General features: G+C 37.4%; 1 protein-coding gene across 3 annotated transcripts in view; it reads left to right on the top strand.

The window, feature by feature from the left end:
- Positions 1-13,978, top strand: part of TNPO1 (transportin 1) — a 99,076-nt gene that overhangs the window by 39,673 nt on the left and 45,425 nt on the right. For all 3 annotated transcript variants that reach the window (XR_009261782.1, XM_058729930.1, XM_058729922.1), the window contains exons 2-5: positions 1,329-1,442; positions 4,194-4,269; positions 8,645-8,794; positions 12,848-12,954. Coding sequence is in view for 2 of the 3 variants with exons in the window: in XM_058729922.1 (XP_058585905.1) it covers positions 1,329-1,442; positions 4,194-4,269; positions 8,645-8,794; positions 12,848-12,954 (447 nt within the window). In the remaining variant the exon portion in view is untranslated. The remainder of the gene's footprint in view (positions 1-1,328; positions 1,443-4,193; positions 4,270-8,644; positions 8,795-12,847; positions 12,955-13,978) is intronic.

The following is a 13,978-nucleotide window of genomic DNA, read 5'->3' as shown; positions in this document are numbered from 1 at the left end:
ACAGGATATTAACCAGAAAATAAGGGTGAAGGGGAGAGGAAAGGTTTAAAAAGAAAGGAAAAAAAGGAAGAAGGAAAGAAAAACAGTGCTAACTAGAGACCTACAGTAAGGTCAGGTAATTTTAACCCCTACTAGGGAGGGAGTAATTTCAGTTGTCAACCATCATGTAGTAGTAAAGCCTTATGAAAAATTCAGCATACTCAATTTGATTTTTACAAATAATTTATGCTTGATACTTTTTTGTTTTTGTCTAAGCATTTAGTTTTAATGAAACTGTGTCACTGATATAATAGTTTCAACTGATTGTAGCAAATGCAACTCTTAGTAGCTTAAGAAACCTATACTCTGCCCAGTCTTTGCTAATTAACTGTGGTAATTTTGCTCAGACCTTTTTGATCCCTAATTGGCACATGGGGTCAAATATACGTCCCCAGGTTGGCTAGAGAATCAAATGAGAAAATGTATGTGAGAACACTTTAATAGAATTAAACACCATCCACTTATAAAATTACGTTACTTGTCTTGTTTTTCCTTCATCCCAACCAAAGCCCTTAGTTGTGAAATGTGGTTATTTGAGATGTAATTTATTTCAGTTAAGAGTTCAAAAGTTTAAGTTTATAAAAGAATGCAGTTTTTTCAATCACGTGCAAATGTAAATGCAGTATTTGGTGTTTATCAAGATGTGGGTTGTGATTGCAATACATTTTTAATATTTTAGACTAAATATTAGTGCCAGTTATATCGAGTTGAAATGTAAGCATTTTTATTTTTTCTAAGTATTGTTGAATTGTCGGGGGAATTACCAGGCTTTTCCCTCTATTTCAGTCATTTTCCATTATTCACCATGTTAATTTAAAATAACTAATACCCCATATCAGATCTCTTCAGGTGTTTCTCCGGGGTTTTGATAAGGACTCGACTTCTGATTAGTCCTTAAATCAGTAATAAACTGTACGGAACTCTAGTTAGGTTGGGTTGGAGAAAAATGCGTGGCACTAGGACCCAGGGGGCTCCCGTGAGCGGATCTAGGGGCCAGATTGCAAATTCGCGGTGACTCAGTCTGGTCGGCTCCTTGCGCTCGGCGGCCGCGGCGGCAGCAGCAGCAGCAGCACCAGCAGACGTTGGCGGCCGAGCTGCTAGGATCAGTTCCCCCGGGTTTCGCCGTCCGAGACTTCTTTCGGGGCACCCCAAGCAGGTCCGAGGCGTGTGGGGAGCAGAGGGGTCGTTCTGGCGGGGAAAAGGGGGTTGCTCGGCGCGGGAAGCCCTCGGGCCTGTGCACGGGGAGTAACATTTGCTCCGTCTCTTCCTGTGTCTGGCTTTATTTGCAGCAAACCAAGATGGAGTATGAGTGGAAACCTGACGAGCAAGGGCTTCAGCAAATCCTGCAGCTGCTGAAGGAGTCCCAATCCCCAGACACCACCATCCAGAGAACCGTGCAACAAGTATCCTTTCCGAGGCCTTGCCGACGCCCGCGCAGCTCGCCCCGCGCGGGGCCCGCTCCCGGCGGCCGGGTGGCTCCCGCCGCCCCTCCCCCTCCTCCCGCTCCCCGGATCCCTCCGCCCTCCGTCCGCCTGCCCGCCCGCGGGGAGAGGCCCGTCCGCCGCCGCAGCTCTTGCCCGGCGCCTCGCGCACGCGGCCCCTCGAGCCCGGGTCCGGGGTGTTGCCGCGGCCGCCGGCTTCCGGCCCGCGGGAGGCGGGGGCTCCTGGCCGCCGCCCGCGATCGCTACATGTGCGCCCGCCCGGCCGCCACGTCCCCGCCCGCCCACCGCTGACCTGCCCATGGGGCGGAGAGCGGCGCAGGCGGGCGAGGCCCGGGTGCGTTGCAGACCCCGGCCCCCCGGCTCCACACAATGCGCCCCGCGCCGAGGGGGCAGCGGGTCGGGCGAGAGTCCGGGTGGAGTACTCTGCGTGCCAGACGGGACTCGCCGGCCGAGCGTCCGACCAGAAATGGGGTGGAGCTGGCGCGGGGTTTAAACTGCCGCCGCATTGGGCTTGGGGTTTTTTCAGGGCCCTTGGCCTAAAAGTGCTGGAGACCTACAAGTAGGGTGTCCCAGGCCTCACCCCAGGGCTGCTCGTGCTCACACCTGTTGCAGGCTTCCTGGCTCCCGAGTGAAATAGTCTCTGTGGCTCAAAAGGTTGACTGCTCAGGTACCCAGTGTTAAAGGAGTTTGCTGGAGTAGCGGTCATGTTGCTGTGATTTTAGAGACCGAAAAAGTTAAAAGCAGCAGCAAAACCTCTGTTGTGTTTTCTATGGTGTCCTGAACTGTGGACAAATAAATATCGGATCATTGGATCCGATAAAGGAGACAAATTTACTCACCCAGTCATAAATAACCTTATCCCTGTTGAGACCAAAGAAGTGAATTCTTTAAACAATTTAAGTCTGCTTTTTTGCAGAAAATCTCTTGATTTTTATTGTTACTCAACAGCAAAACTAGAATTTGGTAAGTAAGCCCTTTAGGGCTTAAACATAATACACTTGTAAACATGAAATTACATACAATTCCATGAGAAATTCTGTTAAATAAGTGTCGAAGAAGTACTGCATTGCTGTAACTTAAAACCTTTAATAGAGGAGGAAGCACGTAGCTTCTTGGTTAATATAATACTGCTCATTTAAAACCGAAGGGGATAGTGCCAGTACCAAGGGAAGGGTAGAGTTTTGGGGTGTGTGGGTGCTTGTATCTGAAACCCTGTGGTGGCCCAGTCTTAATTTGTGTTGTTATAGCTGTAGGAATGATAGAAGTTGATATTTATTGAATTAATTACGGATATTGTATGACACAGTTATTTCTTAAGGGAGCCAAAGCCATAACCACCTTGTAATTTTTTTCTGTAGCACTATAGATTCCTGTTTTGGTACTTATTTATTAAATACCTTTTATATACCTGGAACTGTGCTTGGGCTAACCATCAAATTTATAGTTTATTCTGGGTGCCTGGAGCATAGTATGCCTTCTGCAAAAGAAACAAGTTAAATTTCAGTAAGCGAATAGTATTTAAAAATACGTATTGGTTTATATTTTCTAAGTGCCTAATGATGGATGATCTTGTTCCTTTGTGACCTTAGGAAAGCATTTATTTCATTGTTGTTTTTGTATAGGCCTAATTACCTCTTGCAAGACCATTAATAAAATTTGGATAGAAAGCTCAAGTAAATTTGGATAGATAGCTCAAGTAAATTTTAGCAGGAAATATTTATGAAAAATTACCACATCAGTATGCTAGTCTTTGCCATTGACTAAAGAAAAACCATTGGTTTTTTTCTTGGTCTAAGAAAGTAGACTTTGGAAATTTTGTAGAGAATGCTTTTGCTAGTTAATCTGACCACTACCTATTGAGGGTATTCTAGTATGTAGTAAATAGCTAATACGGTGTACCTAGAGTTTGTATCAGGGATTTAATTTAAAAATAAATTTAGGTCTGCTGAATAAAAACATTTGAATATTACTGTCTAAGAAAACAATTAGTGTTAAAAAAAAAATTAGAGGTTAAGAGAGCATGAAGAAAGATAGAGTATCATGTCAGTGTTGACTGCCAACAGAATGAAATACCTGCAAATTTATGTCACTAGAAATGTTAATCTTGGGGAGGGGGCACAATTGTGGAACTGTTGCATTTCAGTAATTTCATACTGACCTTACATAATAAGATTTGATAACAGACTTGTGTGTAAGTGGCATTTTATATTCAGTAGAATGAATCTAGTAAATGAGTCTAGTAAAAGCATTTTTTATTTCTAAGTTGAAAAGCCATTTTATAAAGTTCTGTCAATGATCTTTAAAGACCTGTTTTCATTTCTTTGCGATGCTTTTCATTTTTGTCATTATTTCTATACGTAAATACTTTTCTGGTTAAGGTTTTTAAAGTTCAAATAAAACATTCTCTTTTGAAATTTTTTTTTTTGCTATGTTGAGCATATACGCTGTTCAGAACTTGGCTTATGTTGTATTGAATATAATTGATGTAAAGTATTAAGTTTAATGTTTCAGCCATAAAGCACCAAAGAGATTTAACATAACCATTAGTGCATTCTTGGGATAGTGTATTGATGGTTTTAGTAAGAAAATTTTACTTTCTAAGAAAATGCAATGTTTAAAATATCACAAACGGGATTCCTTATTTTAGATCGAAAATGCTTAATTTCTTCCTTCGATACATTGAGAAGTTTCCTTAACTACTGTTTGTTCTAGAAACTGGAACAACTCAATCAATATCCAGATTTTAACAACTACCTGATTTTTGTTCTTACAAAATTAAAATCTGAAGGTAAGTGAGGTTTGTATTGATAAAACTACTTGGAACTGTCTTCAAGATGTATGAAAATATACTGAGAGTTATTAATTTCAAAGGTTTGCGTTTTATAGTAACCACTGGTTTACAGATGTGGAATGGCGGAGAGATTTAAGAGTCCACTCTAAAGTTTAATTTAAATCCTTAATAAACATTCGATTGTCAATCGGGTGTTTTTATCATAAACTCCTTCATGTTTTGTGAATGAAAAGAGTATTACAGAGTCTACTTTGGTATTTTGCTTGAATCCTTGTACATGAATGTCATAACAGATTGAATGCAGGATTTACTCATTAACTGAATATATGTGGATTCATAGAAAACAATTCAAAGTTCATATAACCAAAATGAAAAATCACTTGTCCTGTCACCCAGAGAGAATTTATTATTATTCTTGATTAATTAATTCTACAGTCTTATATGGCTATTTACTATTTTAAAATTTAATTAAGGGGCGCCTGGGTGGCGCAGTCGGTTAAGCGTCCGACTTCAGCCAGGTCACGATCTCGCGGTCCGTGAGTTCGAGCCCCGCGTCAGGCTCTGGGCTGATGGCTCGGAGCCTGGAGCCTGTTTCCGATTCTGTGTCTCCCTCTCTCTCTGCCCCTCCCCCGTTCATGCTCTGTCTCTCTCTGTCCCAAAAATAAATAAAAAACGTTGAAAAAAATTTAAAAAATAAAAAAAAATAAAAAATAAAATTTAATTAAAATTGGGATCATTCTCTTTATAAACTTGTGTGACTTTTTTAAAACTTCTAACTGTATATATTAAACAATATAATGAAACTTTATTAACTATTCTTTTACAACGATTTTATTTAAAATTTTTTAATGTTTGTTAATTTTTGAGAGAGAGAGTGTGAGCTGGGGAGTGGTAGAGAGGGAGACACAGAATCTGAAGTAGTTTCCAGGCTCTGAGCTGTCAGCACAGAGCCTGACGCGGGTTTCAAACACACCACAAAATCATAACGTAATCTGAAGTTGGACATTTAATTGTGCCACCCAGGCACCCCCAGTCTACAATAATTTTAAACTTAAATTACTTTTGTGGCAATTCAAAGCATGAAAACTAGTTTTATTTTTAAATGATATGGTCATTTTATTGTATATATGTCAGTGTTTCCCACTAGACTTTATTCATTCATTTCTCACTTATTGAGCACCATTTCATTTCCAGGCTCAGGGGCAATGAAAGTGAACAAAAAAATAAGAATTTCCGCCCTCATGGAACTTATATTGTAGTGAGCTGTTTTTTATCGAGTTACCTGAATATTGAAGATTCTCTTCCTGGAACATTGTCAGACACACAAAAGGCGTGAAAATACTTACTATTAAGCAACTGATTGGCCTCTACTTGAAAGCACTATACCCTGTTCAGTGATTAGTGTTTCAGAAGCCATAGTGCAATTATTTAAAAAACAAACAAACGGAAAAAAAACAAAACAGGGCACTTGGACTTGGGAAGTCTTAGACTCTGACACTGATTCTGACACTGATTTTACCTCTCTTACTTTTTCCAGCTATATAATGCCCTGTGTTAGACTGCCAGACTGTCTTGTCTGTAAGGGTTAGGCATCCAAGGCTCTAGTGGGTAAATTGCCTTCATGTGTAGTAAAATCTCCCTAATCTTACAGATTTTAATGCTTTTTTCAGATTTGATATTTTTATACAGTATAGTAATTTTTTTAGATTAATTTTAAATGTTAATTTTAGGGATTTTAATTTGTGGTTGAGGGATGTAATGGCAACTTTAAACTTTCTAAATCTGGGTTTTAAGAAACTGAAAATTCCTTCAGCATATCTTGAAATTAAGCAACTAATATTCCTAGTTTGATAAATGTACTTGATGCTTTGCTTCTTAATATAGAAATTTATTTTTCCCACATACTAATTTGTAATCAAGTCAGTGTTACTCATTTTTTAAAGAACTTTATATTTAGGAAATGAATTTTTCTAAACTAATTGTTTTACTTGAAAATTTTAAATTTATTTTCACCGGTTCATCTATTCTTTGTCCTGTCCATGTGCACATCCTAAGTTCCACATATTAAAGATGTTTAAAATATTCTTTCTGAAAGCTTTTTTGAGATGTTAAGAATAAATAAGTATTCTTAAAAGCAAACAAACAATTCAAATCACGAGCAGTTGGATATAACTGCCTCCAATTTATTAGTCACCATTTTTCACAGGACACGATAGAGGCTTAACATTTGTTTAACAGTTAATATTTCTTGTGCCTTATTTATTTGGGACATGAGCTTGCTATATTCCATTTTCTATTTAAAGAAAAACCTGGCATTGGGATCATCCTATTAGTGAAGGAACGTAAATAACATCTTGAAGTGGAAATGCTTATTTAGTAATCTTTTCATCATTTCTCTTGTGAATTTGCTTACACTGAATCATGGAGGAAAATTTTAGATCTGGAAGAGACCTCAGAGATAAGCTCATCTAATTCCCTCGCTTTACAAATCAACAAATTGAGGCCCAGTAAAGTAAAGCCTTAACTTAAAAAAAAAAAAAAAAAATGGATAATCAGTGGCTCTTAATGCATTTAGGAGAGAGGATATTTTTTATGTTAATGAAGATAAATATTTTAATATAGAATGCTTTATATTTTTAATTTTAAATCACTTCTATATTGTGTTGTGGCCTATTAAAACTCATCTTGTATCATTTATTGTAAGAATGATAGTGTGTATTATAAACAAATACATTATTTGAATTAAAACTATCTGAATTATTAAGGGCTAACAAGACAAAAGGGATTATTGCTTGTAGAAGTTAAATATCTGGCTATTCATTTATTATATGGCAGTTTTAAACTTGCAAGTGAATTTAGAAGTGTTTTTGTTTCATTTTAACTTACTCATTGGAATGGGTTGTAATTGAAACCAGAAAGAAGTTACTAGATGGTGACAAAAGCTTTTAGCCTGTGTTACTGTGATGGCCTGAGTGGGGTTTATGAGCAAAGAAATTTTGCTATCCTTTTGCTTCTCCATATGCTTCACCCTTTAATATTTCAGTGCCAATCAGATGATGGCAGCATGCTACAAACTAGAACAAGCTCGTGGTATTTTACTTATTTTTTTTTTTTAATGTTTATTTATTTACTTTGAGAGAGAAGGAATCCCAAGTAGGCTTCGTGCTGCCAGCACAGACCCGACATGGGGCTTGAACTCAGGAACCCTGAGATCATGACTTGAGCCCAAATCAAAGTCGAACACTTAACCCTAAGCCACCCAGGCGACCCATGGGTATTTTATTTTTTTAAATAACGTATGTAAAACAGTAGTGCTGTAATAGCATATTCTACTCACCACAACTTCATGTCTTCCAGTCCTTTGAGGAGGGTGATACTGCAGAATGCATCAAGTGTAGACTTGAGCCAGACTCGTGAGGTTCATATTTTGACTTCCTCACTTAATAGCCTTGTGTGACTTTGGCAGAGCCCTCAGTTTCTTCATTTGTGCAGTGGGATAATAATTCCTGTCTCATGGGGTTCTGAGGATTAAAAGCACACTATTTGGAATGCACTTAGCAGTGTTTAGTACCAAATAAGCATTCAGAAGATACTAACTATTGCTAATGTTGGTGGTGATGTCAGTTGGTAAAGCATCAATTACATTCTACTAGTGTTAAATTTCTTCTTAAAAATTTGTTAACACCCAGCTTTGGACTAAACGTTTTAATGTAAATTGTATTTAACTTCTGGAAATTTTAAAATTGTTTTACCCTTTTTTTTTTTTTTTTTTTTAGCTCAGAGTCAAGTGAAAAACATGATATAAATGAACGTCACTTATTTGTATGTGAAGGTGATCCCATATTTTTTGTCGACTTAATTTTTTTAATAGATATTTTTAGTCACTAATACTTTGAGATCTGTAATTTGATGTTTATATCAGGTCCCAATAAAACTTGTGTGCAGTGGCCCTATGTAAACTAAATTAACTTTTTAAGTCAGTGGTTCTCAACCAGGTGCAATTTGGTCCTCCCTTGCCACCCACCCCACCCCTGCAACATTCCAGACATTATCTGGAAACATTTTTGTTACAACTTGGAAAGGTAATACTGGCATCTATGGTCAGGGGTACTGCTCAACGTCATAGGATGCACAGGATAGCACCCGATAAAGAATTATCTCAGCCACAATGTCCATGCCAAGGTTGAGAAACCCTGAACTACAAATCATGGAGCTAGTCTTTTGATAATTATTTATGATACTTTTTTCCTGGTTATAGCAAAATTATTGGAACGTTGCAATCAATTTTTGAGTAGGAGTATTTTAAAAGTTAGCGTCCTTGATACATTTTGAAATGAAAACTACTTTGAAACTCAATAATATTTTATTACAGATGAACCCACAAGATCATTGAGTGGTCTCATTTTGAAGAATAACGTGAAAGCACATTTTCAGAACTTTCCAAATGGTGTAACAGACTTTATTAAGAGTGAATGTTTAAACAATATTGGTGACTCCTCTCCTCTGATCAGAGCCACTGTAGGTAAGTTATACTGTTACAGTATTGCTTATTCTGTTTGTAACTGGGTTGTTTTTTGAGATGATAGGCTGGTTTTTTTCAGCTTTATTTTTTATTTTTTTAAATTTTCTTTTTAAATGTTTATTTTTGAGAGAGTGAGAGAGCGCGTGAGCAGGGGAGGGGCAGGGAGAGAGGGAGACACTGAATCTGCAGCAGACTCCAGGCTCCGAGCTGTCAGCACAGAGCCTGACACGGGACCCGAACCCACGAACCAAGAGATCATGACCTGAGCTGAAGTCGGACACTCAACTGACTGAGCCACCCGGGTGCCCCGAGATGATAGACTATTTCTGTAGGAATTTTTGTTACCCATTTCATGTTGAATTGTGAGGGAGGGGGGGAGTTTTTCATTGCCACTTCTAAATGCTTTGGAAGTAATATTATTTATTATAGTAAAATCCCTTATTTAGTGAGACCATACTCACTGGTGGTTGGTTTAATCAAAGTGGGTTAAAATGGGGCATTAACAAATGGTGTTAATGTAGGATTACTGCCTTTTGTTTGCGTTCCTTGTTACCTGGCTTCCTTGTGTAATGCATGGAAGCTTTCTTTACACAGAAAGGAAATTTTATTAAAACAACGTAAGAATGGGACCTTAAATCTTATTATGTTCTACTCTTGTTTTTAATATTTGCTTTGTTTAATTACAGCAGTTTTTTTAGTCTTTTCAGTGTTCAGCTTGAGTGAAAGAACGACTATCCGTTTATTGAATTAAGATGTTTAATTTTTTAATTATAGCTGGTGTAAATAGGTTTGGGAGTGAACACAACTGACTATTGGTAACATCAATTCGTGGAAGCAGAACTAGGCAGGTGGACTCTAGAGGGGCCTAGTAATGGGCAGTGTTCAGTATGCTATGGGGCTTAAGCAGCTCAATTTTACAAGGACCTAGAAATAGAAAGCTTCTGTTAATCTAGCAGGTTGGTTGAATGGAAGTTGGTTACTGAGAACTTCCATAATAATTCAGTCATTTTCATTAAAAGTTCTCTACTTTTGTATTTTTTGTCTCATGGGTTTGAAAAGTGCCCAGTTCATCTTTTACTTAAAATAGCCAAAGGCTCTGTGGCTTCTCTCAAAATATTAACGTCTTAATTATGCACATTATGCACACTGATTTTACATGGGATGGGTAGAGGTCATTTCTGTTTTGAGAAAAGGGAATCCCTAGTTTATTCTGATGGACCCTCCTATGCTTTTCCAGTGCTCTGCCAGCTCTTGACACTGGTAAAAAGAATGGTGAGTGTATGCCAGACTTTAAAAATTTTTTAAATCTTCACAGTACATATTAGGAATCTTGCCAAGGAAGTTTATTTGAAAAGACTACATTGCACTGACTGTGATAATTCTTTAAGCAAATATAAAATTATTTCTCTTGTTTAAGAACATATGGTTGGTTTATAATTTTATTATTTTAGTGACTGTCATTTGTGTTTAAACAATGTGGGAACGTTTCTGTAGAATGAATTCATAGAAGTGGCATTACTGGGTCAAAGTGTGGTGTTTAAGCATTTAAAATTTTAATAGGTATTGCTAAGTATACAAATTTTCACTCCCACCTTTGCTATATACACTGAGAATTACAATTTTTCACTTTTTGCTGGGATGCTAGGCATTACAAGATTTTTTGGGAGTGGTTGAAATTATATGGGCCAGTTAAATTTGAATTTGTTCGTCTTTGACCATTTAATGCTTTTCTAGCAGAAGTAACGAATGTCAGCAATCTGTTAGTGCCAAATTGTAGGCTGGCATTTAATTTTTATTACTGCTTGTTTTAAGACATGGTTGGCTTTATTGAGGCAGATCCAGAGCTTTCTCTCTCCCTCACTTCTTACATATTTTAACTTCAGGAAAGAACAAATGGCGAGAAGGAACAGCTCTACTATTGGCCTTGCTCCTTCTTGATTTTACTAGAATATTTTATTTTTTTTTTTTTTAATTTTTTTTTCAACGTTTTTTATTTATTTTTGGGACAGAGAGAGACAGAGCATGAACGGGGGAGGGGCAGAGAGAGAGGGAGACACAGAATCGGAAACAGGCTCCAGGCTCCGAGCCATCAGCCCAGAGCCTGACGCGGGGCTCGAACTCACGGACCGCGAGATCGTGACCTGGCTGAAGTCGGACGCTTAACCGACTGCGCCACCCAGGCGCCCCAATTTTACTAGAATATTTTAAAGGTTATGTCTGAAAATGGTATCAATACATTGATGACCTTACCATATAATTTAGAATTTTTTTAGTGCAGAGTACATATTGACCAACAACTTTACATTTTTTAGCTCTTTGCCATTGAGAGCAACATTCTCAAAACTAACAGTGGAAAATTGAAAGACTGTTTATACGCCCAAACTGTAGAATTTGCTACGGTAATGATCATTGAGTACTTCCTGTATTTATTATGTGCCAGGCATTTTGTTTGCATATCTCACTTCTCAAAGTAACAAGAGAACACTTTTTTTTTCTTCACTTTTACAAATTAGTACTTTGAAGTTTGGAGTACTTGTAATTCACCTACTGTCAGTGTTTATACAGATCTTATGGTACTAAAAGATCTAAATCATCAAACATCCTGTATTATCTTATGTTAAATTTTCTAGGGCAGAGGAAAACACTAAAACAAAACTTACTGCATTATTACCGTGTATAACAAAACTTTTGTGTTATGTATTTGTATATTTGCAAGTTCATTAACTATCACAACTGATCTATACAACACAGTTGAAACAGTCTAGTCAGGGTGACATGATCAGTCAGCATGTGCCCCTCAGCCTTCAAGATGCAAGATCACTTTGACAGTGATTCAGTTCCGTAAGTGGGAACTGTTGGAGAAGTGTGTGGGTCTTCCACACCAGAGGGATTATTGGGCACAGGATTGTTTTCACTTGATGGCTCATCTGCTTTCACTCTCCCTACCATGGTCTGTGGCTGAGATCCTAGCTTAAGTCAGAGAGCAGATTGTAACTTTCTTAATGTATTTTTGTTTGAAACTAACAGACTCCTACTCATCACCCAGTGATTAAGCACATTGTGGTGTATTTCTTTCTACTCTTCTGTAAAAGAGGAACACTTTTGACCCTTGAAGAACACAGATTTGAACTGCATGCGTCTGCTTTTAGGCTAAATTTCTTTTTTCAATAAATTAAATAGAGTATTCTAAATGTGTTTTCATTATGATTTTCATAGCATTTTTTTTTTCGCTTACTTGTAAAAACAGTACAATACATGTAATACACAAAATATGTATTAGTCAACTGTTTATGTTATCACTGAGGATTCCGGTTAGCAGTAGGCTATTAGTTAAGTTTTGGGGAATCAGCAGTTATATGTGGATTTTCGACTGAGGGGATCCAGTGCCCCTAACCCCCCGCATTGTTTAAGGGTTAACTATAATTTTTTTTTTTAAGGAAGAAGCAAAATTGTTTTTATTCAAAAAACACTATTAACTACATAGAAAGTCCTAAGGAATCTAGGAAAAAAAATCTAAAACCAATATGTGAATTTAACTAGATTACAGATTCCAAAAATCAATAATCAGTTGTATTTCTGTATATGTACTGGCAAAAAAAAAAAAAAAAAAAATCAAGCCTTGCTTTCTCATCTCTTAATGGTATTATATCATGGGCAGAGATTCTTAATTTTAATGTAGCCCAGTTCACCAATCTTTGTGGGTTAACTTTAATTTTAATGAGGGGAACTACTGGTATTGTTAGAAAAGGGCAGCAGTAGTTGCCCTTTTTGTAGTACAAAAAGAGTAGTCTTTTTGTGCAGATAATTGTTAAAATACAAAAGAGGGCAAAGTGTTGGAAAATAAGATTAGAAACATCTGATTTGTGCTGTGGTTTTTCTACAGGTATGCTGTTGTGGAAAGGGGGGTCCTGGGTGAACGTTATTATTTACATGGTGTGGAGGTCCTGGGCTGATTTGAGGCGTTTAAGTGAAAGTGTGTGCATGTGTGCATTCACATGGCGGTATCTGACATAATGCAGTCAGATTTCCTAAATGTGTATGTTTTCTTTCAAGGTATTTTGATTACAACCATAGCCTCCAAGGGAGAATTGCAGAATTGGCCTGACCTCTTACCAAAACTCTGTAGCCTGTTGGATTCTGAAGATTACAACACTTGTGAGGTAAAGAAATTTGCTTCTTACATACTTTTTCTTCTCTGTTTTTCTCATCTAGTTGTGTATTTGTAACCTTTGAGAAAAATAATTCTATGAAACACAGAACTTCAAAACTTAGAAGCTTCAAGTTACCCTTTTGCTTTACATTAGTGACCATTTATCTTACTGTTTTCTATAACGACTATTAAGTTATAAAGGTTCTTTACTATAATTCCTACAAGAAAGTGCAATTGTTTAATCTGTGTAGTAGTTTTCAAAGATAGATTTAAATTTACCAAATTTACCAACCATGATTACTTTCTTGCTTTCTCTAGATTGTTTCTGTGCCTCTTATGACATGTCCACAGTATATGTAATCTAGTTTTTATCATGTAGTAATTAAAATCTCGTTTGCCACTCACTGATCAAATTAACAGCAACCTTTCCATATGGGAAAGGGAGTCTGTGTGGATTTCTCATTTTATGTATCTCTTTTATTAGCCGGCTTCCCATTTGTGTAGAAATCTGTTTTGAATGGGAACCATTTTAGGTGTTTTGCTTCTTCAAAGGCAGGGACTCCTCTCCCTCTCAAGAAAGCAAGCCTTGCTCGTAGACAGGACAAGCACTGAAATAACCTAACAAAATCAGGTGGCCTTTTGACTTGGCAGTTTGTCGCCTGATCTGAAAGAGGAAAAGGAGGGACTGGAGAGAGAGGGAGTAAGCAGAGGGGTCTTTAAAGTCACACTTTTCCCTCCCTAAAAACAAAAAAGACGTACTTTCCCATATGTACATTTTCCAGTAATGCCTTGGAAATACACTGGTAAGATTACAGAAGAACTGAAATAGTAATTGTATTCAGCCATTAAGTAAGAGTTGATTAAAATTTAAATCATGGTTTGGTATAGTGGTAACAACACGAAAGGGGATCAAAATTTTAGAAAGCACTTACCAAGAATAAAAAAATTAAAACTACAGTAATCATGAAATTATGGAGCTTCTATAGAAGTCGTATTTTAAATATTTGAGAGAGGGGGAGAGGACGTGAGCAGGG

Source organism: Neofelis nebulosa, chromosome 1 (assembly GCF_028018385.1).
Source record: "Neofelis nebulosa isolate mNeoNeb1 chromosome 1, mNeoNeb1.pri, whole genome shotgun sequence".
NCBI classification, from domain to species: Eukaryota; Metazoa; Chordata; class Mammalia; order Carnivora; family Felidae; genus Neofelis; species Neofelis nebulosa.
Note: the sequence above shows the minus strand (reverse complement) of the source record. Positions and strands in the feature narration are given on the sequence as shown.